Source organism: Nilaparvata lugens, chromosome 11 (assembly GCF_014356525.2).
Source record: "Nilaparvata lugens isolate BPH chromosome 11, ASM1435652v1, whole genome shotgun sequence".
Lineage (NCBI taxonomy): Eukaryota > Metazoa > Arthropoda > Insecta > Hemiptera > Delphacidae > Nilaparvata > Nilaparvata lugens.
The window spans coordinates 43,866,255-43,891,992 of record NC_052514.1 but is presented as its reverse complement, the minus strand read 5'-3'; the positions used below and the strand labels follow the sequence as shown (position 1 = coordinate 43,891,992).

The 25,738-nt window shown below is 34.0% G+C and overlaps 1 protein-coding gene across 4 annotated transcripts in view; it reads right to left on the bottom strand.

The window, feature by feature from the left end:
- The window catches only part of LOC111055379 (protein lifeguard 3), a 34,228-nt gene extending 9,435 nt beyond the window's left edge, over positions 1-24,793 (bottom strand). Inside the window, exons 1-5 of one of the 4 annotated variants that reach the window (XM_039438492.1) lie at positions 24,553-24,793; positions 7,374-7,724; positions 5,781-5,962; positions 2,031-2,084; positions 360-450 (exon numbers count right to left, since the gene is read on the bottom strand). In XM_039438492.1, the coding sequence (XP_039294426.1) occupies positions 360-450; positions 2,031-2,084; positions 5,781-5,962; positions 7,374-7,724 (678 nt within the window). In that variant the 5' untranslated portion in view covers positions 24,553-24,793. Of the gene's footprint in view, positions 1-359; positions 451-2,030; positions 2,085-5,780; positions 5,966-7,373; positions 7,725-10,556; positions 11,032-24,552 lie in introns of those variants that run through there. The other 3 variants (XM_039438491.1, XM_039438489.1, XM_039438490.1) reach the window with 3 other exon arrangements.
- Between the last annotated feature and the right edge of the window lie 945 nt (positions 24,794-25,738).

Genomic DNA, 25,738 nt, shown 5'->3' with positions numbered 1-25,738 from the left:
TGTCCGTATGCGTTTGTTGTGCGCCAAGTAACCTCGCTCAATAGTTCGGTAAGCTAACCAGAAAAGCAGCCAAACTAAGGTCTCTTCAATGTTTGATTCCATTACGAACTGCTTGTTAAATAATCACTTTTAAACAACTAGTTTCGACCTATCAGTCAGGTTTAAAAACTGAAGTATTTTTTTGGTTTTCAGCACCCCCTGGCAACGCCCTTGTGATGATTTCGAGAGGAAATGAATGATTTGAAGCATAATATATCAATTAAGATTATTCTATCATAACCTTTCCACTTCTAATTTTGGATCAGACAGATGAGTAATAATTTGTTGAAACCTAAAGGCTTGATTGATCAAATTCTCACCATCAATCCAAGAAGAATGAAGTTGGTAGGGAAGGTGCGGCGCATGCTTTCGCAGCACACCAACATTATCTGTGTCACGATGAATATTCCCCTGGAAACAATACATCAAATTAATTTAGCGCCACCAATGAGATACAAGTAATAAAAGTCCATTGAGAATATTAAAATGATCAATATATTGTAATAATATGTATGTTGCTGAAATAATATTGTAGGTTGCTAATTAACCTTAATATTGGTAGACAAGCAACAGTATGATATCGTTTAGGTGGGCCGTCCACTAGAACCGTTTTCGTCCGAACTAGCATCGGCCGAAAACTACCGAACGATCCCCCAACAAATAAAGGAATAGATGTATGCGATAGATGCTTAATGATGAACGATAGATGCTAGATTAATAGATGCTCGTCCATTGCAACATCCGTGCACGGCCGTCTCCGGCCGATCAATTTTTTGAACCGAATTGAATGGGGTTTTCCTCCTTTATCCGGCCGAACTAACAAGTCGAGCTGAGTCAACAACTAGTGTTTCTAACCCAAAATTGTTTCACAGTCTTGTTTGTTTTTGTCTTTTGAAGTTGTTCTGTTTTATACAGACGCTTTACAATCATTGTTTTATTTCAATATCGGCTGAAAATTCATACTCTATAATAATTGTGCCATAGCGTTCATCCTCAAATAACCCTCAAAAGTCATCAAACAATATAATTTCAAGTTATTAAGATAAAATACTACTACTTTCGTTAGTATTTAGTTAATAAATATATGATGATATGAATAACATACATAATTATGAATATCAATATCATTTTGTATTATGTAAATGAATAAATATCTGTGAATTTAAAAAGTTATTTTAATGTGTTAGGAAAATTATTAGTTAATCTATTTTGTTACAACTACAAAAAACTAAGAGAAAAAAACTGAATTCAAGTGGAAAAATGTAGAAAATTCTACTAATGTAGAATTACAAAGTAGAAATAATTAGTGTTATAATTGATAATTAGTAGGTACTTTCAAGTAGCATAATCTCATCGAAATCCATTCGATGGATGGAATCTTAAAGACTTTGTAAGTAAACACACAAAGAAGAATCAGTTTCCCTACTAACTAGCTTGTCACTTCACTTTCTGGCAACCAGCCAACTACTGAACTAGACTGCATAAACGGTTCCAATGGACGACCGTTAACGGCCGGCAGATTCGTCCGATCCAACGGCCGAACGGATCGGTTGAATACGGTTCCAGTGGACGGTTACCCTTAGACTATACAAGAATATTTATAATAGTCAAGAATATTTATAATAGTCAAGAATATTTATAATAGTCAAGAATATTTATAATAGACAAGAATACACATTGATCTATAAACAAATCAATACAAATTCATCCACTTCATTCTAAACAAAATATTGAAAGGAATGATTGTACAAATTACAAGTTTGCACACTCACAATCATATGCCTATGGCCCGGTTGCACAAAAGCCTGTTAGATTTCAATCATGATTAAATGCTACGAGAACAAATCAGAGAAGGCTCCTTTTTGAAAAAAAAGCTTCTCTAATTGGTCTTCGTAGCATTCAATCACGATTGAAATTTAACAAACTTTTGTGAAACCGAACCATACTGGTTGGTTTCTTTAATAATCAATAAGTTAGAAATCGATACTCACAGTCCAACAAACATAAACCACGGCTTGTCATGTGCGAACTCTCTGACGCCATCTCTGCAAAAAACAAAATGGAAACAATTCAAAGATTGTGGTTGCAGATCACAGTTTTATTCATTCATTTACATTAAAGAATGCACAAATTAAATACATGATTAGAAAAGTTATGAAAGTTTTAGTACAGTTATAATTTTTCAAACACTCAAAATAGTAGGCCAAAATCATAATCTCATGCACCATGAACTCACATAAAAGGGATCTTTAGTAAATATGGATTGGAGTTGAAGTGAGTGTTGCACATGGGCCTTCAAGGCAAACACACACAGCAGCATCAGACGGACGTGTGCAGACAGACGGAGGAAAATCCCTCCCCAGGTTTTCAAATGTTGCAACGCACACAGACGTCCGTCTGCTTACATGTCTGCTTACGTCTGCATGTAGAAGTTTGATTTTTTCACATGTTCTATTCGTTGATGTTCTATTTGAACAAGATGAACAGTTTTATGCGAAATACAATGCATTTATAGTTATTTGTGCAACTAGTGCGCAAAGTGACAGTTAGTTCTAATTTTAACCAGTTCATTTTAAATCTTGAAAAAATTTTATCTGATTTGACAAACGGACCTAAACATTTTAAACATATAGTTATTACAGGAGACCTAAATGTAGATATCTTAAAAGAAAATAATAGTGCTGGTATTGAATTGTTAAATCTACTAAGATCTTTTGATATCTACTGTGTTCATAAATGTCCTACCAGATTCAATTCTTGTCTTGACATTGTAGCATCAAATATTTCAGCCAACAGTGTGGAGCTAGAGTTTCTAGAACAGGACATGATCTCTGATCATGCAGGTATCTGGTCTACTTTCTATTTGGATCCTACATCAGAGGTTGAAAATGATGACGCATGTAGTAGAACATACATTAAGAAGCGTTTTATTACTCTAGATAATCTAAACTATTTCAGACAGTTATTGACTACCACAGACTGGTCTGATATTTATACCAAAGATGTAAATAGTGCTGTTAGGAACTTCTTATTTATTTTTACAAAGTATTTCAATGTTAGCTGTCCATACATAAATGTTAGAAATATAAATGGTAAGAAGAAAGCATCTGTGATAAACTGGTTTACTCCTGAACTTGATAGTATGCGTAAACTACTTCTTGTGATATATAATAAATGGAAGAGCACTAATAACCTTGAGTATAAAATTATGTTCAAGAATTTAAAGATAAAATACAAGAAAGAGATTTCTAGGGCAAAACTTGCAGCTAATGGTAAATTTATAGCTGAGGCTAAAAATCAATGCAAGGCAGCCTGGCAAATTGTCAAAAATGAAGGTAATCTGGTAAATTCAACAAAACAGGTCATTCCAATCTCTCCTGAGCAGTTTAATAATTTTTTTGTTAATGTGTCATGTGCTACTGGTAATATTCAAACAAATAGTTATAGTACAAATGATGTAGACTTCTCTGATCTTTTAAATAATAGTATCAATAGTAATCTGAATAACCAAAATTTTAAATTTAAGAAGGTTGATGAAACAATCATTAGTCTTATTATAAATAGAATGAGTCACTCAAAATCTGAGGATGTGTATTGTATGTCAAATTATTTGTTGAAAAATGTAGTTGATGTTTTATATCTGAACTGACTTATATTGTAAATTATATACTGAGTGAAGGAGTTTTTCCTGATTTTCTAAAAGTTACCAAAGTTACACCTGTTTATAAGAAGGGGGATCCTAATGAACCCCAGAACTATAGACCAATTGCAATTGTACCTATACTAAGTAAAATCATTGAGACATGTATTGTAATTCAACTTAATGAATATTTTGTTAACAACCAGCTGTTCTATCCTTCTCAGTAGGCTTTAGACCGAATCATAGTACTATTGATGCAATTGAAAAACTTGTTGAATATGTTTTGAATGGTTTTGAACTCAAGCAACCAGTTGGATCTTTACTATTGGACTTAAGCAAGGCATTCGACTGTGTCTCTCACTCTATACTCTGCAAAAAACTTGAAAAGTATGGTATTAAAGATAAGGAGCTCATGCTGATCAAGAGTTATTTGAAAAATAGAAAACAAATGGTTAGCTTGAATAGTGCAAACTCAAATTTCCTTGATGTAACCATGGGGGTGCCTCAAGGATCAGTCCTTGGCCCTTTTCTGTTTCTGGTCTTTGTAAATGATTTTAGTAAAAATGTTTCTGTCTTTTCAATATTATATGCAGATGATACCACTCTGGTACATAAGGACGTTGATATAAAAACTGTTCAGGATACGCTTGAAAGGGCTATGGATGAGTCTAAGGTATGGTTCAATGCCAACTTACTTAAGGTAAATGAGAGCAAAACAGAACAAATAATATTTTCTCTCAACAATGTAAGTACTGGTAACCTGAATCTGAATGATGATGTTTTCAAGCCTGTAAAGTTACTAGGAATGTACTTAGATAGTAAACTCAGCTGGGAGTATCACCTAGTGAATTTATGTAAAAAGCTTTCTAGAGTAACATTTCTCTTACGAAGACTGAAATATTGTGTAAACCTTGATGTAATTAAAATGATTTACTTTGGTCTCTTCCATTCACACTTGATTTATGGTGTAAAACTGTGGGGCAACTCATCTTCTTCAAAAAAAGCATTTATATGGCAAAAGAAAGCACTTAAGAGTTATATTTGGTATGAAATACAATGAATCTTGTAGAGGAATTTTTGTAGAACACAAAATTATGACCTTGCCTTGTCTGTATATATATTATAATTTAATCTCAGTAAAGAAAAATCTGTCTAATTTTGATAAAAATATTTCTATACATTCACATTATACTAGACATAGGGACGATATAACTAGACCTGCAGTTAGATTGACTAAAACTCTAAAAAGTCATAAGTACCTACAAATTCGCATGTTTAATTTATTACCAGATAATGTTAAGAAGTTACCATTGAAAGCGTTTTGTATTTCTGTTGATAAATGGCTCAAGTCTGAAGCTTTATATTCTGTCAATGAGTACCTCGAATATTTCAATGTATATGTGTAATTTTGTTCGTTTCTATAGTCCAACTCGTGTTATTTTACTATAATATTTCAATGTGTATTTGTAAATTTGTTCGTTTTATAGTCCAACTTGTGATATTTTACTTATTATTGACGAAGCCTATTGCTTACATTTTTGTAATGTTGTTTTATGGCCAATAAAATTCTTGATTCTTGATTCTTGATTCTTGCTGCACCGAAAGAAACGTTTACGCCCGAGCCGTAGGCGAGGGCGGAATGGTTTCTTGAGTGCAGCAGAGGAACTTTGCGCACGTATTTCACATTAAGTTTTTCCTACAGTTACCATTGAATATGAAAAGTGGGTAATTATGGGTAAAATTGCCTGAAATCCATCAAATGTTCTTCTGTGTAATTTTATTATTGATAAAAACCTTAATTTATTGTCAAATTGAATAAAAATGTTGTCCTTGCTTATAATATATACTTAATAATTAGCGCGTTGTGCTTGGTTGCACCTCTGCTCACTATAGCAGCCACAGCAGTCACTGTTACCAACTTCATTTTGATTTTGCTGCACTGTTGCTCCATATAACCTACTAAGTATTTTGCGTTGCCATGTTGCAAATCTGGAGTGCAGAAAAAGTTTTCCCGCACTAGAGCGGAAAAGTGATTCTTTGCGTTCTGTAATCAGTGCAGCAATGGCCACTTTTCAACGTAACTGTAGGAAAAATAACTTACACAACGGAGAAGGGAAAAGCGATGGCCGTAGTGAAGGCTAGCTGCACGAACAGAATGAGGTAGACCTTTTTGACGAAGTTCTGGCGAACTGTGGCGTCGGTGAATCCGTCTGAAAATCCCTCAGGATTACATTCGGGATCTCCCTGGCGTCCCGGCCGGTACGGACCCCCCATATGCATCTGCTGCTAACATAGCAACACACAAATCATTCAATTATTGATCTTTTTTTGACAAAGAAAATATGTTAATGATTTACAAACTTCAATAATGAATTGTATGTTTCAGGATATGATTAAAACCAACTAATGCACAATGAAATATGGATGATTTGAAATAGCAAAATAGCAGTTAGAGCCAAGTCACATGGAGAGTTTTTTCAGGCGTTTTCGGACTAATTGTCAGGGCAGGAAGCTCTCCGGCTGGCCGATTATCAGCTGATTCCCGAACGTCAACCTAGTCGAAGAGCTTCCTGCTCTGTCGTGCCGTCTGAAAGACGCCTCATGTGGCTTGGCTCTAAATGTAAGGACACTTCCACTGATTATTTCTTATGTGTTCTCTCTCTTTTGGTAGAGAGTTAGTGGGGAGGATATTTTTAATATTCTTCCCAAAGAATGGACATTGATATGTCCAAAGCTCCGCCAATTTATGTAGATGCATAACAATATGATTATTATCTATAGTTATTATATTACAAATTGCTTTTTCATATCATATACAGTTCAATAGTTATTTTCTTAGTCTATATTATGTAAATTCATCTATAATTTTGCTGTATTGTAAGCTATTGTATATAAGTGTATAAGCCAGTATATATTGTAATCTACATAAATAAAGTACTCAATCAATCAATCAATCAATCGTTTCAATGATACGTGTATGTACAAATAATAATACAGTATTTGAGTCAAGCCACACGAAGAGTTTTTTCAGGTGTTTTCAGAAGGGTCTGCAGGGCAGGAACCTCTCCGATTGGCTGATTATCAGCTGATTCCCGAACGTCAACCTGATCGAAGAGCTTCATGCCCTGCCGACTTGTCCCTCGTCCGTCGCCAGTGCGAAAACGCCTGAAAAACGCTTCATTTGGCTTGTCCCTTACACACTCACTTTTAAACGAAACTCAAAAATGTTCCTTCTAGTGTGTATATTATTTAATGTTCCTATTCTAAATCAAATATTCATCTCCAGAGTAAAAAACACTTTACAAATCAAAATAAAATCATTATAATGTTTCCTCGTATGGACTATAGATGCGTACGCTGAGATATTAGTAGAGGAATAAATTGTAACATTGACTACGGAGGATATTAAAATAATTGGTGGGATATTCCTTGAACTGTACTGAATAATTGTGCACATTTTTTCAAATATCTCAATAGCCATAGACGAGCTTGGAACCGGTTTTATTAGACTCCAAATTAAATTTTACCATTTAAGATTTGACTATTTTGAAGCATATTTTTTGTGCCACCAAAAATTACTCAGCTAATGATTATTGAACTATTACAATAATTCCTGTAACAGAGAAGAACTCGAGAGAAAAAAGAAAGAACATTCAAATATGTAAGAATTATTTTTTTGTAAAAATAAACTCACTTCAACTGGCTGTCCGCCTCCGTAGGGTGGATATCCACCGCCTCCCATTGGAGGATATCCACCTCCTCCCATAGGAGGATAACCCCCCTGCGGAGGATAGCCTCCATCCTGGGGAGGATATCCTTGTGGAGGATATCCTTGTGGAGGATAACCTCCTTGGGGAGGATAGCCGCCCCCTTGTGGTGGATAACCACCTCCTTGTGGTGGATATCCACCACCTTGTGGAGGATATCCTCCGCCCTGTGTTGGATATGGGGGTTGTCCGTAGCCCCCATAAGGCTGGGGTGCACCTGGCGGGTAGGGGGGGTTACCCGGGATTATCTGTTCCTCCTGTCTCTGAAAGCCGTACATCTAGAAAAAAGAGAAAAAGGTTAAATTTACAATATTTTTGATTAATTGATAATTAATAATAAGTATTCTGTGATTCATTTAGAGTATAAATTCAACCTTCAAAATTCAAAAAATTCAAATCATTATTCCTGGACTGAAAATCAAGTGACGAAGCAGTGTGTGATTACATAACCTTTACTTTTGGACAACATTAACATTTTATCAAAATTTTTGGAGAGAAATAATACAGGCTCAGCCTAGTTTTTCCTCCAATGTCATAATTATACAGTATTATGATTATAGTGTTTTATACAATAAATGAAAAAAATGAATATGTATGACCGTTGTAAACATAATATTTTTGCCACAAAAATTCTAAGAAGAAGAAGAAAAGAATGATAAAGTAGAAGATGAAGAAGGAAAATTACATCTAGAAAAAAGAGAAAAAGGTTAAATGTACAACATTTTAAATTGATTGATTATTTTGTACGACTATTGTAAACATAATATTTTTGCCACAAAAAATTCTTAGAAGAAGAAGAAGAAATATAAGAAAAAGGAATAATGATGAAGTAGAAGATAAAAAAGGAAAAGTTCACAAATCTTCCTTTTCTCCTTTTTTCTTCTCCTTCTTCATAACCAATCTCATTTTTCGCCTATTTCATTCTTCTTCTTGATGATCAAAAGAAGAAAAAGAAGAATAAGATGGGCGAAAAAAGAGATTGGGAATTAAAATCAAGTTTACACCAGGGTCCTGTTGCATGAGAAAATACTAGCTATTCTATTAATTTCCTATTGTAATACCTAGCTGACTACTAATATTATTAGTTCTTATTATTATTGTTATTCATGACGCTTAGTTGTATACATGTGAGCTTCATTGAAACTATATATATATATATATATATATATAATATATATATATATATATGTAAAAGAATTAACCGGGTACATCCGTTTGTTTTGACTTACTTGAGTCTGACGTTTCGTCGCCATCGCAGACGACATCTTCTGAGGGTGGCGTCGAAATCCACACTGAGTCCTAGGTATTCTTTCTGGGTCGAAGAGCATACCTCCTACCCCCTCCCTCCACTTGCTTGTGCTGGCGCTGTTGGGTGAGTGAAATTCCAGGAATGTTGTCTTGTTTTGGTGACAATGGTGCTGTAGCGGGTTTCATTGTACCAGGTACTGGGCGTTTGGTATTCAAAATTAACTTCCATAAGGGAGACACGTTGAGGCTGTCGTCTCTTTTATTTAGAGAGCCTTGCTTTTCGATTTCCAACGCCTCTCTCACAATCCTGACTTGAAAATCTCGAATGCTGGCTATTTGTTTGGAATTCACGAAATTATTGTATGACCAGTATTTTTCACATGGTTATATAGGGCTGAGGTTGATTGTTGATTTTTTATGCTTAATTTATGTTCATCTATTCTAGCAGAGATTCTCCTATTTGTTTGGCCTACATATTGCTTGTCACAGTTCAGGCAGGGGATACTGTAGACTCCTTGGTTTTCTAGCTCCAGTCTGTTGATGGGTTTTTTTAAGATTTGGGAAATGAGTAGATGGGGTTTGAATAATGGTTTGATTTTGTGGGTTTTTAATACTCTTCCAATTCTGTCTGTGGTGCCCTTGATGTATGGGAGGAGTACTGTTTTTTCAAAATATTCTTCTTTTTCTTGTTGATTCCCTTTTTTAAGTGGAGACAGATTATTTACTATTGATTTTTGAATGATTGAACTGCCTGAACTGTGACAATCATTCAAAAATCAATAGTAAATAATCTGTCTCCACTTAAAAAAGGGAATCAACAAGAAAAAGAAGAATATTTTGAAAAAACAGTACTCCTCCCATACATCAAGGGCACCACAGACAGAATTGGAAGAGTATTAAAAACCCACAAAATCAAACCATTATTCAAACCCCATCTACTCATTTCCCAAATCTTAAAAAAACCCATCAACAGACTGGAGCTAGAAAACCAAGGAGTCTACAGTATCCCCTGCCTGAACTGTGACAAGCAATATGTAGGCCAAACAAATAGGAGAATCTCTGCTAGAATAGATGAACATAAATTAAGCATAAAAAATCAACAATCAACCTCAGCCCTATATAACCATGTGAAAAATACTGGTCATACAATAAATTTCGTGAATTCCAAACAAATAGCCAGCATTCGAGATTTTCAAGTCAGGATTGTGAGAGAGGCGTTGGAAATCGAAAAGCAAGGCTCTCTAAATAAAAGAGACGACAGCCTCAACGTGTCTCCCTTATGGAAGTTAATTTTGAATACCAAACGCCCAGTACCTGGTACAATGAAACCCGCTACAGCACCATTGTCACCAAAACAAGACAACATTCCTGGAATTTCACTCACCCAACAGCGCCAGCACAAGCAAGTGGAGGGAGGGGGTAGGAGGTATGCTCTTCGACCCAGAAAGAATACCTAGGACTCAGTGTGGATTTCGACGCCACCCTCAGAAGATGTCGTCTGCGATGGCGACGAAACGTCAGACTCAAGTAAGTCAAAACAAACGGATGTACCCGGTTAATTCTTTTACATATAATATATCCATCCGCGAAACACTCAAATGTAATATATATATATATATAATATATATATATATATATATATATTATATATATATATATTTGTATTTGCCCAAACAATAGGTCCCTTATCGTAAAGCAGGCAAAATCAAAGAAGAGTAAACATTTTTCAACATAATATTACAGTAACCAATAAGTCTCGAATGAATGGATAACTCGAGAAAGGAGAACTGGAAAGATAATCACTTATAAAGTTGAACAAGGAAAACCATACTTTATACTAGATTCAGAGGCATTTAGATTACCTTATCACTTTCAAGTGGTGTCATCATTTTCTTACATATTATGTACACACGATGACACTTTTAAATGATTATTTAGTTCACCAGACTAGTCTCTGCGTTGTTGCACTAATTTCATAATTTTTCATAACATTCACTTCACTTCTTTAATTCGAAAGAGCTTCACATTTGTTTTTGAAGCAATTCAGTCCAAGTTTCACATTTGTTTTAAACCAATTTTGTGCTAGCTCACACTTGAAGTTTCAATTTGTAGATGTATTGATGGTAAATCTTGGAAAATCTATGGTGAATGTGATATTTTCGAGCTCAAAATTTAAGTGTTTTTATACTTTATTTTTTGTGAATTTATAGTTTGTTTCATGTTTTTAAGAAACTTTTATTATTAATCCATCCAAATTTGAAATTGTTTGTTTTATTCTAATTTAAATTTTAGATTGTGATTTGGTGTAGAAATGGACATAACCTATAATATTTGGACAATTCAAAACTAAATTAGGAAATTGAAGAAGTTTTAGGCAATAGCCTGTTTTTTCTTTTCCGATTCTTGTATTTTTTGCTAACCTTATAAATAAATAAATAAATAAAATGTTTTTGTTGACTACCAAGAAACTATTAAATCACGAGCAATTTTTTAAGAAAAAGTCTACTGATAATAAAATAAGATTGCATCATAAATACTGAGTAATAAATGATTAATTTATTTTCAAAATGTGTCAATCTCCTAAAAAGGTTTTAATTTTCTCCACTTCACTAGTAATAAAAACCCGCACTAACCAATGAATCATCCAAATGAGTCACTCCAAAATGTTAGCATTCATTATATAACATCTATGCTACGTATTCAAACAATGACAACGGTATGAGGTGAAGCACACTATAGAATGACTCTGTACTGTAGTACTGTTCAAGTAACTTGTCAGAAGGAAAATTCCTATAATGTGGTCGACGTTATAATGGCAGTGGAGAAAGATAAGAGAACAGCGTAGCCGATTCTCTGCCTTGCCACACTGCCTTCTATAGTAGATAGCTGATACCAGTATATCTAATGTACTCTTAACTGTTAATAATCGATTATATTTTATTCGTATTATAAGTAATATTAATTTTTGTACCACAGTATAAATAAAATGTTTAGGAGTGTTGTAGAAGCATATGTTGTATGCAGGATGTTCTGAAAAAAGGTGCCCAAAAGCCAGGGGGTGATTCCTCACATCAAAAGAAGAGAAAAAGTTCTAATTAACATAGGACCGAAAATGCTTGGTTACCAAGTTATACAGGGTGAAAGATTTCGTCTGAATTTCAGTTTTCCTGCCCTACGGGTATTTGTTGGCTGTTAATTAAGATGTTAAATTCAGCGTACTTTATGTAAAATGAACTGAGAAATTGAATAAAACCGTTTCTAGACCGTTAGCTACAGTAATTTTCAAGATATATGTGATGAAATACGCGAAACTTAGTCCCGAAAAACAAGTACTTTTAAGGTTTGAAGCAGATTTACTATGTTAAATGTACAATAAACACACAATATTTTCTTACAGAACTTGTAGAAAATTCAATTTCGAAGAGAAAAATGTGGAATAAGTCTGTAATAGACAAACGCAACCTTGAAAAAATAATCCTTAATTTAAAAAAACGCATGAAAAATAAACAAAATCTGATAAGCTCTCATTTAACATCTTAATTAACAGCCAACAAATACACGGAGGGCAGGAGAACTGAAATTCAGACGAAATCTTTCACTTTTTGTGTAGTTGATAAGTTGATATTGTGGTAATTATTCATATTGAATGAAAAAGACTAAGAAATTGTCAAAAAACCACTGATTTATTAATAATTAGAAAGACCGGTTTCGGTTATTACAACATTGTCAATCTCTGAAAAACTAAAACTAAATACAAGAGCAGCAGAATTTATACTAGTAGGCGAGTACTGCTATTGGTCGAGGGCATGAACGCCTGCCATTGGCCTAGCTAGACAGTCTCCACCCACTCAACGGTGTGACAAAATGGCGGCTTAAGCAACAGAATCGCCATGATAATGAAATTTACTTTCAGTACAAAATAAGAATCAAGAAAACAAGTGTGAAAGATAATAAAACAAATATGTAAATGGGAAACTATTGACTAATGTATGCTTACAATTTTATGATAAAACTAAATTTGTAGTGTTGTATTGGTTGAAATGAATCTGGTAATTTAAACTATACTGGGAATTTTCCTTAATTACTCTTGTTATTTCTAAAGCCTCTAGAATATTCAAAGATCTGCCTTTGTTATTAACATGCAAAAACTCAACATTCTCCTCAACTGTGAACTTGTGATTATTTGTTATCAAATGTTCTGCAAAGTTAGATTCCCCATTTTGTTTATTCCAATCTCTGATGTGTTCTTTAATTCTACTTTTGAAACTTCTACCAGTCTGACTGACATAACAAGCATTGAAATCTTTAACACTATATAACTTGGTAACTAAGCATTTTCGGACCTATGTTAATTAGAACTTTTTTTCTTCTTTTGATGTGAGGATCGCCCCCTGGCTTATGGGCACCTTTTTTCAAAGCACTCTGTATACTGCCAACTAACATGAATCTAGTTGTAATTTCTATAAATAATATTTTTCAAATTCAAATTCAAATTTATTGATTCTCAAAAAAATATACAACACTTTCAAGACAAAAAAAATATATATATAAGAATCTACACCTGCAAAGAAACCCTGTGCGCAGGTGTGAGTTGCAATATAAATGTTTTTCAAAAATATTTAACAAAAATGATCCAAAACAAATTTCTTGAAAAAAATATAGAATAAAAACTAGTACTTAATAATAAAGAGGATACTAAAAATAAAGGAACGGAAGGAGAAAAGACGGAAAAGGCCAAGAAGAAAGAAGAAGACGAAGAAGAAGAGAACGATAAGAGGTAGGTAAGTCAACTGCAACCATGGAGTAGACGAAAATTAGTTTATTTAAAACAATTTTTCCTCGATTTTATTTGCTATTATCCATTTATCTATGTCTGATCTAAGCCTTTGGTTTATGTTTGTTTTTTCAAGAATATTCAAGGGAATGTGGTTTATTAATTTATTGGAAATATAAGAAAACTGTCTCCTACACACATTCAAGTCCATTCTGACAAATTGGAAAATGTCTCGCGCGGGGCGCAAGCCCAAAAGAGATTCTCGAGGTTCAAATAAATTTTTATTTTTTATAATATATAGTACCAAATTTTTTATGAAAAGTTGTCAAACTGTTAAAACCTTGAACTCCCTGAATAAATCTTTTGTTGGAAAAAGTCTGGGTTTGCCTAGAATAGTTTTTAAAAGATGTTTTTGAATAATGAAAAGTTTTGTGAAATGCGCATTCAAAGCGCATTTCTTGTATCACAGGTTTAATAACACTTGATCACAGTACATAGTAGTGCAAAACTCTATCTTCCAAACACTGCCAGCCTATATGAACCGTAACACAAGTTGTTTAATCAGTGATGTTCTTTCCAACAATTGAACTTGAAAATAGAACAGGAAGGTTGTAGGACCGCATGTTAACTAGAATGAGATAACATGACAACTGACTTGTCCAAGAAAAATGCGTCCAAAAGGCAGTGGATAGCGCAATAACAGTAAAACGACAACAAAACTTTATCGATTGCAAGAGAATTATTTTTAGTACTTTCCGTGACCTTCTTACGTTGACCAACAGGTTGTCCGGTAGTCCAAACCCTCAAACGACGCTAATTACGGCTTGAATAAAAAGTAAATTCGTATGGCTTTTGTTGGTGGGGAGTCCCTTGCGGGAAGGTCCCACCGCCTGAATATATAATTTAAGCCATCAATGGGCCTTACGACTGTCATACTTCAGCCGGGACCGACAGTTTAACGTGCCCATCCGATAACACGGGAGTGATCTGATTAAAAAACTTTTTCCTCCACCTACTGGCTAAAGTACTTACTTTACTCCCTGAAACATAATACTAAAGTGTCACTTTTTCGCTCTCGGTAGTAAAAAACAGAAAAACTCCCCAGGGAGTAAAAGTGACTCCATTTAAATAACATGGGAAGCATCTCTATTTTAAAAACTTACATTATAATAGGTTAGAAGGTCTAAGCTCAGATGAGAAAGCATAAAGAGGTGTCTGCCATTGAGTCAACTGAATTCAATACCACAACCAGAAATTTGATCAACTCATGAAATATATGTTTGTATGATATTATATTCTTAATATTAGTAGACGATAAAAATTTATACAATTTTTAAAATATCTTATTCTATTCTAAATACCAGCCAACAAATATTTTTGATCTGCAATTCAAATCTGAACCGCGTGATCTGGAGTCAGCCATTTTTGGTAGACACCCAGCTGATATAATTGTTACAACTTTTGCTAGATAGCGCAATCGGCAGTGCCAATCAGACGGCCAGTTTTTAGATTTTAGGTTATGTTGTTAGGAAACATTGTCACCAATACGTAAGTTATTAAAATGATTTTATTTGCAGTTTTTATAAAAAAATGTAGATGGAGGAAAAATGTTGTGTACATCACGAGTGAAAAATACTTTTTCTCCCTCAGGAAAATTGTTGCACTCGGCTTCGCCTCGGGCTTCAAACTTTTCCCTCAGGGAGAAAAAGACGTATTTTTCACTCTAGATGTAAACTTTTGGTATTGAGAGGGTTTGAACCCGGGATCTCTATGCTGCTACGCAGGCACTCTATCCACTAGACCACGGATCACTCCACGGCTTGAATAATAGCTGAGAACAGTAATGAAGATTCTAGAACAATCTAGAAATCGACTTTATGATTATAATTATGATGTTGTTTTAGTTAGGCTACTACTGATTTTTTTTACATTTTATAAATGAAATAAAATTTAAAATGGAAAAAATAACGCAGCTTTTCAACCAGGCTCAATCAAATTTGATTCTCTTAAATTTTGAATTAGGAAAGATAAGTTCAATGCAGACTAGGTGAATCAATCGTAGAAGTTCAGTATCCTATAGTGAGGTCTACGTTATAATGGCAGTATTTGATTAACATTGGTGTCACTATTCTTGTCAGTCATTCGACAAAGCAGATAGCGCTATCCTTTTCTAAATTCGAAACGTTGCCAGATCTTTTTTCAATAATGTAGAGATATAATTAATAAACAAAATATTTAATGTTATATTATAAAAATGAATTATTAAATCTTTTTTTTTGGTGGGTATGGTGGACAGATTATTGAGTAAAATTAATAGACAAATTTCAATCAATTCTAGCTTTGTAGGCTCAAACTGTGAGGAGAAGACTTGGATAACAATCCCATATTTAGGCCTTGTATCTGATAAGATAGGTAGGGAATTGAGGAGGAATGGATTTCATGTTGCTTTCAAGACCAAACCGATTTTAAATAGTCTATTTAGCTGGAGTAAAGACAAAATTGATATTGGGATAAAAGCGGGGTGTACAAACTTAAATGTGATGATTGTAATGCTTGTTACGTGGGTCAGACTGGTAGAAGTTTCAAAAGTAGAATTAAAGAACACATCAGAGATTGGAATAAACAAAATGGGGAATCTAACTTTGCAGAACATTTGATAACAAATAATCACAAGTTCACAGTTAAGGAGAATGTTGAGTTTCTGCATGTTAATAACAAAGGCAGATCTTTGAATATTCTAGAGGCTTTAGAAATAACAAGAGTAATTAAGGAAAATCCCCAGTATAGTTTAAATGACCAGTTTCATTTCAACCAGTACAACACTACAAATTTAGTTTTATCATAAACATGTAAGCATACATTAGTCAATAGTTTTTCCATTTACATATTTGTTTTATTATCTTTCACATTTGTTTTCTTGGTTCTTATTTTGTACTAAAAGTAAATTTTATTATCATGGCGATTCTGTTGCTTAAGCCGCCATTTTGTCACACCGTTGAGGGGGAGGAGACTGTCTAGCTAGGCCAATGGCAGGCGTTCATGCCCTCGACCAATAGCAGTACTCGCCTACTAGTATAAATTCTGCTGCTCTTGTATTTAGTTTTAGTTTATCAGAGATTGACAATGGTGTAATAACCGAAACCGGTCTTTCTAATTATCAATAAATCAGTGGTTTTTTGACAATTTCTTAGTCTTTTTCATTCAAAATTATTAAATCATTAAACAATATTTTATTTCGATGAATTAAATATGATTGATTATTTTTAAAAAGAATGAACATGATATTAGGCCTACATAAGATATCAGCTATCCTCTATAGAAGGCAGTGGCAAGGCAGAGCTCGGCAACGCTCTTCTCCTATCTTTCTCCACTGTCATTATAATAGTGAAACTTTCGAGTTGATATTTTACACTCAATGGAACAGACATACCTTTCTTTCTCCACTGCCATTATAACTAGTGAAACTTTCGAGTTGATATTCTAAACATTATTCAATTATTATTATTATTGTTATTCATGGCGCTTAGTTGTGTATATGTGAGCTTCATTAAAACTCACACAACATGCCACCTGTCAATTACATATATTTTTACATACAAGATTGGTTTTATTTAATACATTTTCCAATATATTAATTTTCTTAAAACCAATACGTCTAAACTACCAGACAAGGACCTCATTCCCTCTTCAACACTATAGGGACAACTCTTTAATAGTATATCATTTATTTTATTTTTGAATACTTTCAAATTAGTCTCCTTTTTCAAATCATTTTTCAAAGAGTTATATATTTTTATGCCTGAATATAATGCTCCCTTCTCATAGGCGGTAAGTCTGTGCTTGGGCAAATAAAGATTGTTGTTACGCTGAGGGAACCTGTGAATGGGATGGTTGTCAGCAATTATCTCACTATTTCTTTTCGTGTACATTAAAATGTCAACAATATATAATGCCGGAAGGGTTAAAAGGTTGAGTCTGCGAAATATGGGCCAGCAAGAGTTTCTCCTCCCAGTGAGTTAGATTCCTGATCACTCTTTTTTGGATTCTAAAAATGTTTAATGCGCCAGTGGAGGAGCCCCAAAAAATTATGCCATCTATATATATAAAAGCGAAATGGCACTCACTCACTGACTGACTCACTCACTCACTCGCATAACTAAAAATCTACCGGACCAAAAACGTTCAAATTTGGTAGGTATGTTCAGTTGGCCCTTTAGAGGCGCACTAAGAAATCTTTTGGCAATATTTCAACTCTAAGGGTTGTTTTTAAGGGTTTAAAGTTCGTCTTTTAGCATGTATATTCTTCTTCTCCCAATCTCTTAATTATAATTGAAATTTCCATATCATATGTTACTATAGAACTATAATCTAGATAGAGTACCTCTTCGAAGCAGTTGTTAACTGGCAACTAAATTAATAATTTTGTCAGGTTGGCATTAAGTTGAGTTGACTTTGTTAGGTTGGCACCAAGTTGAAGATTTAAATGCATTTATCGCGGAAAAATTGATTGGGCACTGCTACTTCAATCCTGGGAATATTATATTACTAGCCGTCAGGCTCGCTTCGCTCGCCATATCCGTTTAGCCAGACATTTAGTCTGGACCCCTGACTGGATCGTCCTAACATATGATAAAAATGCTCAAATGAAAAATGCAGGCGAGCGGAGCGAGCCTGCTGATCTCATTCTTGGACGATCAAGTCGGGGGTCCAGGGGGCAGAGCCCCCTGGCTAGACGGATATGGCGAGCGAAGCGAGCCTGACGGCTAGTACCTTATAATTGAAAGGAAGTATCCATGGTATAATAAAAGCACTGTCTTTAAATGTGTAATTGTTATAACTGTACGAATGGCATAAATAGCACGACAGAGTCTTTGCTGTAATTTCTGTAGGTAGCCTTCCCATTCCAAATTATGTTGCACAAGCAAGCCAAGAAACTTAGCTGAGTCTACATTTTCAACATCATCACCCCCACCAGCGTGCACACCATCGCTATCATTCCTTCTTATCCTAAAGTGAACAATTTTTGTTTTCACAGGGTTCAAAACCACACCATTATTTCTAAACCAAATATTTTATTTCTCCCTAATTCCTTGTAATGTGAGATGAGCAGTGGAACAATTCTTCTCTCTCAATGGATCAGACGTACTAACAGTTGAATTCGTATGAAAAAATTGTTACAGTCTACTAACTGAAAAAAAAAAATAAACAACAATGTTCAGCTCTATGAGAATTTTTAATGTGGAATAAAACATTTGATAAGAGTTGAAGAACAGTCAACGACAGACTCATTGTTAAAAAAATGCCAAGGTCGAAGCTGGGAGCTCCTATTACGGCATCTACTACATTACTACAGGCTAGGCCGTTTTAGGTCACATGGGATAGACTGCAAGCTGTATTTGCATATAAAATATTCTACACTACTCCACCTGCAGAGCTACAAAATATGGATTACATAATTTATTTGAGATGCGAGGAATTATTGAAGACCTACAATGCAAAAAATACAATGAACATGAAATAAATGTGCATGAAACATTTTAAAACATTTAAATGTACATGAAAAATTATGTTCAATATTGTGTACGTTCTGTGTACAGTAAATTGTTCCAATTCGAATCGTAAATTGTTCCATCACATGACTAGTGCAAAATGTTCCCATGGAACTCCATTTCAAAATCTTTGGTTCAAGCTTTTGGCGCGCACATATAAAGTTGATTTACATTAAAATGTGTCGTTTACTAGCTGCGTGAATAAAGAAAGGCTGTTTTACAAACCTACCGTCTAGAAAAGTGTAAATTTCTTCTATTCCATTACTCTCAAATTTTCTATCCAGAAAAATTCATTTAATGGATGGTTATCAAACATCATATTGTTGGTTATGTATTCTATACTATGCTATGGTAAACAAACTATCAGTGCATGTTGCAGAGAAGCAAGCAGACTACAATAATCGACCAATGAGAGCTCAGATAGTTGGAACGGTACCAGGTCGGACAATTTACCATACTTCAACTGTGGGGCAGAAAGTTGGGATTGGAACAGGATTCTGGAACAGAATCTGTCAAAATTCTTCCCATGGAACGCGGAACTTTTTACTTGGTAAATTGTGAATCGGACAATTTACCACATTCCATGTACACAGAACGACAAACATTGTTTCCCACTACTCCCAGCGTCCAAGTCATAATTTTATTGCAAAGGGGTTCAAGGGCGAAGCAATATGTTCACTCTAAGCTCTACTGTTTTAATTTGGATTCGTACACAACAGTGGCAGTGACAGTGAAAATATAATTCCTATTATTTCTTATTGTACTATTCCCGCTCAGCCCAGCCGAGTAAGTATGAATGATACCATTACAACTTATGAGAACTATATTTTCACTGTTGTGTGCGAATCCAGCTTTAGTTAAAACTGTTATGTATTACTTTCAGAAGATCAACTGTATTACTTTGGATGAACTCAGAGAAGAGTGAATACTGTACATTCAAAGTAACTTGAACCTTGTTAGAGCAAGAGGGAAACTAAAGCTGTATTCGCCTGTATTCCTGGAAATTGCTATATTTTCCTCATAGCAGCATTCATGCTCTTGGCCAGATGCCAATACAAAAGTAAATTGAAAAAATAGTCTACTGTATCAGTGAAACAATATCCTTCAAGGAAACCTAGCAGTAAAATAGTGCATTTTATCGTATTGATCACTGACTGATTCATACAAAAACAAATTGAAAGCTATAGTGTAAACAAGATATGGACGGCAGGATAAACCTCCACCAAATATGTAAGCAATATGTGCCTACACCGAGTATGTAAAGGTGGGGAAATGAAAACAAGAAATGATCGTACTGGTTTTGATAATTAAAACAAAACAATAAATTATTTGTACAAAAAAAATTAGAATTATAATTAGAAATTATGAAATAACAATAAATAGATAAATATTTCAAGGGCTACTCGCTTGGCTGCTAGTGAAGATTAAATTTGTTGTGATTATGGAAAATTTAAAACAATGACTCAGTAGTCACCTACCTTTATGATAATGGCCCCCAATTTGGCATCCACTGGTTAATCGCGACGTTAATTATTAATGAAAAATAAATAAAAAAACTGATCTAATGAAGTGGGTTCAGATCCCTTCTTATTCAATAATACAATTCTCTTTAAACTGCCCGAACTGTGACAGGAAAACTGTATTATAAAACAAGAACAAAATCTATCCCCTTCACCAGAACAGCCGGACTTTTACTCTCAGTCCTAACGAACGAGCTCACACACCACTAGTAAAATTTTTGGGTATTAATATATAACTCAGTCAATGCCAAACATGAAGCCATTTCAAATACATATTTTTTATCAGTCGCACAAGCCGATCACGTTTGTTATGAAAAACAAAAGAGAAACTACAATAATTTTGATAACAAGTGAAATAAACAATCTTTCTGTCGATGACAAAACTGTTCAAAGGCAGAAACACCGTTCATTAAACTTTTCGTAAAATAAAACTCTAAAATCCTGATCAATATGAGATAAATATATGAATCATATATATGTCCCATATGACCAGGTGACAATAGCCTGCCAAATATTTCCCCAAATCTTTCTAGAAGAACAAATAAAATGAATGAGCTAGATTCGGTTGTAAAACCACTGCCAATCTCAGATAACGAACTTTTTATAGTTTACTACAGATTTCAAGAAACTGAGTTCACTAGATATTGATAATGGAACAGAAAATAGATTATTATTTATTAGTTAATAAGTATTTCAAGTCGTTTGATTCAATGGATGAACGAAGAATACATGGACCTACCACAATATAGGAGGAGTTCTTTTAAGAATAAAAAGGATTTTTTTTGTTAAGTAGAACTAAAAGAGATCACGATAAAGCTTTTCCAAACATTGAGATTTTTCTTGAAAGCAATATGGTATGGATCCAAATTGATAACTGGTTGAACCACATAGAGAGGTCAACGTTATAATGACAGTGGAGAAAGATAGAACAGCGTTGCCGATTTTCTCCCTTGCAACTGCCTTCTATAGAAGGTAGCTGATACCGGTATATCTGACGAAATATAAACTGTTTATTCTTGTTAATGATTTGGCAACGTTGCGAATGTGGAAAAGGATAGCGCTATCGGGTTTTTCGAATGATAGACTAGGATATAAATATCAATGTCAAATGCTACCAATATAACGTGCACCTCACTATAGGCGTGTAGCATGCATAACGATCATTGTTTAATACTGTATACAATGTGAATTTAGTAAATGCATATGTGTATATGGTAAATCTGTATACAGTGAATATGATTCACCATTTGCGCCATCCAAGTGGCCTTTTCGAGGAGTCTATTTTTGGAAAGGAAACTGTCCAATCCTCTAAACCAGTTTAATCTGAGAGTATCATGACGTCACATATCTACGTCACATCTATTCATCAATAAGCGCCGTGCTATCCCAAGAGAAATGCTTGCATGACAATGACTCATTCAGTGCACGAGACTACTAGAGTCTTGATTATATTATTACAGTTGATAGTTGATAACCGTTGGCTTTCAAATTTAATTCAATCTCGTATACGAGATAAACCTTATCTTAGGCAAATATACGATTCTCATTTAGTTACATTGTCTTTCAATTCTCAATTTACACATTATTTATTGACGAATTTTAACAAATTTTTCATAAAATATTTTGATGTGTGTTATTTTTATTTCCTTGAAAAGGATTTAATTTTGATCAGCTGCAAATATTGTTTCTGCTAAAAATTGTATTTAGAAAAAAATAAATGAACAACAGAAACAGATAAGTTGTTTAATTTCTCCATATTGTCACCTGGTCATAATTATAATAACACACAATAAAAAAGATGTTGAATTATTATGAAACTGACATCTCTTTCACTTCACCTTAATATGTAAATTTTTCTTCCAACTCAACATGAAAATAGATATAAACTATAAAATATTTTCTGCATCTTTTAGCATAATAATATTATAGTGAGGTCCACGTTATAATGGCAGTGGAAAAAGATAGGAGAACAACGTTGCCGAACCTCTGACTTGTCAATGCCATCTATAGACGAAGTAGCTGATACAGGTTTATTGATGTAATATTAAAATTGTTCATTCTCGTTTAAAATAATCAATTATATTTTATTAAGCAAGAAATTATATTTTTCAATCATTGCATAATGGATTTTCATAATTAAGATGAAATATTTGTTAATTACTTCTACATTGTTAAAAGACGATCTGGCAACAGAGCAAAGCGAAAAAGAGAGAGCGCTATCTGCATTGATACCAATGATAGACAAGGATAGCAATACCATTGCTAATCATACACTGCCATTATAACGTGGACCTCACTATTTATAGGTATTCAAACGATGTTTAAAATTCTATTAATTTTCACCACTCACCACTACCACCCTCTCTACTCATTGGGTGAGGGGGAGATCACAAGTTTTATCTACCTATTTGGCATGCCATCTTGATTGAGTGTTATTAGTGTGAACTTTAGTCTCTGTGCTCTAGTGTTGAGTTTTCAATTCTTTCATGACGAAATCTATCCAGCACAAGCTGGTTATGGATTGATGAAGAATTGAATTGAAAAAGAAGGATTTCTAGGCCTACCATATACCACAAAAAAGTTTTATATATCTCTAGAATGTTTTCAGATACAAATTGAATAGAGAAAATTGGAAGTTACTAGATCAATAAACATTTAGATAAGCTCACTCATCGCTCATGATCATTTGCCTCATGACCAACGCACAAGCCGGCTCACGTGGGCATCACTTTCAGCAGAAAAAATCCAGAGTTAATTTGATTGGAATGGCGTCTTCCGACAGTTTTAAATAATGAAGCAAGTCTGGGTAGTTAGCTTATTGGTGTTTCTCTTGTTTTGAGACAAATTCTATTGCTTATCATTGAGTGCCTTTTCGTTAAGTAATAGGTAGTCTTTGGGCCCATAGACTATACAAATATTATGTACGAGCAAAATAGACGAGTGAATTTTATACTGTAAGTCTGTGAAATGCATGAATACATAAATATGAAGCCAAACTATACATCTTGTCTTGTGTTTTTCATAGGAGACCATGCATCCTGTAAACAAGCTTCAAGTATTCCGCGCGTTTATCCCGCTAGCCACCATTACTAGTACACCCGCTAGTACACACATTTCATCATGCATGTCCTGTCGTTAGTAGCCAGTCTTCTAGATGCGGGTTTTCTGATTATTGATTGATCAGGTGCTTCCACACCCACAATGAAAAAGAATGCCTCCATAGAGGCTGGTGAAAAGATATCAATTCATCATTTTCAAGACAGCAAATCCTTTGTTGGGTGCGTCAACAACCGAATTTTGAAGGTTATGATTCTATTCCTGTTCCTGATGGATTGGAAGCGAAAGTATCAACAAGAGCTTCTGTCTCTAATTTGATAGATAGATCAATTAATAGCCTGTTCTGAAGTGTCTTAGTAGGGTGCCAATTCATAATAAATTAAAGTTGAATGGTAAAATTAAAAAGAATTTCTTTCAAAAAGGTTTCATTATAAACTATTATCCTAACCATAGAGGAAAGATAGCATAGCTCATAATGCTATAGCCTACCAAATTTAAAATATATAATTTGTTTGAACATTAGCCTATAAATTTATGGCTACAGTACTATAAATAGGAAGAACATTCTTGCCTAGAGCTGGGATTGTCTAGCTCCAATAGAAAATTTATCTCAACATAAGTACCAAGGTTAAAACCTACTATACATCATAACCTAAAAATGCTTATTATTTTTGTATTTAAGTGAAAAAGCATTTTTGGACAATTTTAGAATTCAATAACCAAGCCCCAACTAATCAGAGGTCTAGTTTCAACTTGAGCTGATAAGGAAATTATTAGCCTACTACAGTAAACCAGAGTTTTACTCAAGAAATAAAAGAACCCTACATAAAAGAAGTAAAAAAGTTTGAACTTTCATTTACATTCAAAATATGAAGAATCTAGAGAGATTTTATTAATTTAAGTAACAAATTACATGAATTTATGATAGGTTGGACAAGGCCTACTTTTACCAACGTACCTTGAATGTGTTTATCCAAGTGGAACAAAACGTGCGTTCCTAGATATTTACAGCACAAATACAACTCACTGATTAGAACTAACCACTTGATTTACTTTTCAAGAATTCAACAAATTTAAACAAAATGTTCTAATGTTGTGTAATGTTTTAATAGAGCTAATAGTGATAACGTTGAATACCAAGCATACGCCGACGCAAGTCAGAGAAAGAGGGACCTGAGAAATGAAAAATGGAGAAAATTGATCATGCGCAAAGCGGCAGTTTGAGATAAACAAAGCCACGTGACAAGACCGCCGTACTGTGGCGGCAATATTTGAATGAAGAATCAAGATTTCAAGCTGAGATACAAGCAGCATTTTAAATACGGTACTGAAAACTGATTATTTTTATTTAATAAACTTATTGACATTTGATAAATCACTTGAATTGGAGAAAGGAATGTAGAGCTGCGTTTACACCAAAGTTATCAACAAAATGTTAATAACTTGATCTTTATAGATGATTCTATTAGATTGAACGGAACTTGACAACACTTATGTTCATCATGTGTATGATAAGTTATGTTCAATCTAATAGAATCTATAAGGATCAAGTTATTAACATTTTGTTAATAACTTTGGTGTAAACGCAGCTTTTCTGATAGTTTAACGCAATGTTTAGTTTGGTATAAACGCGATCTATCCAGTGCATGCCTAATATTATACTAATTAGTTTTAAGTGAGTAAAAATATTTCTAGAATAAGTACCTACAATAGAGGCTACCTTAAAATGTGGATCTTACATTATTTTTTTTTATTGTCAAAGTTTGTAAAATCTTCTTCATTCAATTGTATTTAAATACTTTATCCACTTGTATATAAAATTTTTCTCTTGGATCTGGATTCAACACACTAGCATTTGCTGATGACGTGATAATTTTTGCGACCTAAAAAGTTAATTAGCAAAAGTGTTTATTGAAGAAGCAGGGAAAATTGGATTAAAAGTAAATAATACAAAAACAAAATACATGTACATTTCACAAAAAAATCGAGATAACAGAGACCAAGGTTCTCTCCAAGTGAACGGTCAGTAGCCTACTTTGAAAAAAGTGGATACTTCTAAGTATTAAGGCGTTGTCATTTCTAAACAAAACACAGAAGTAATACAGAATAGGCTAAACCTTGCAAACAGATGTTTCTATGCATGC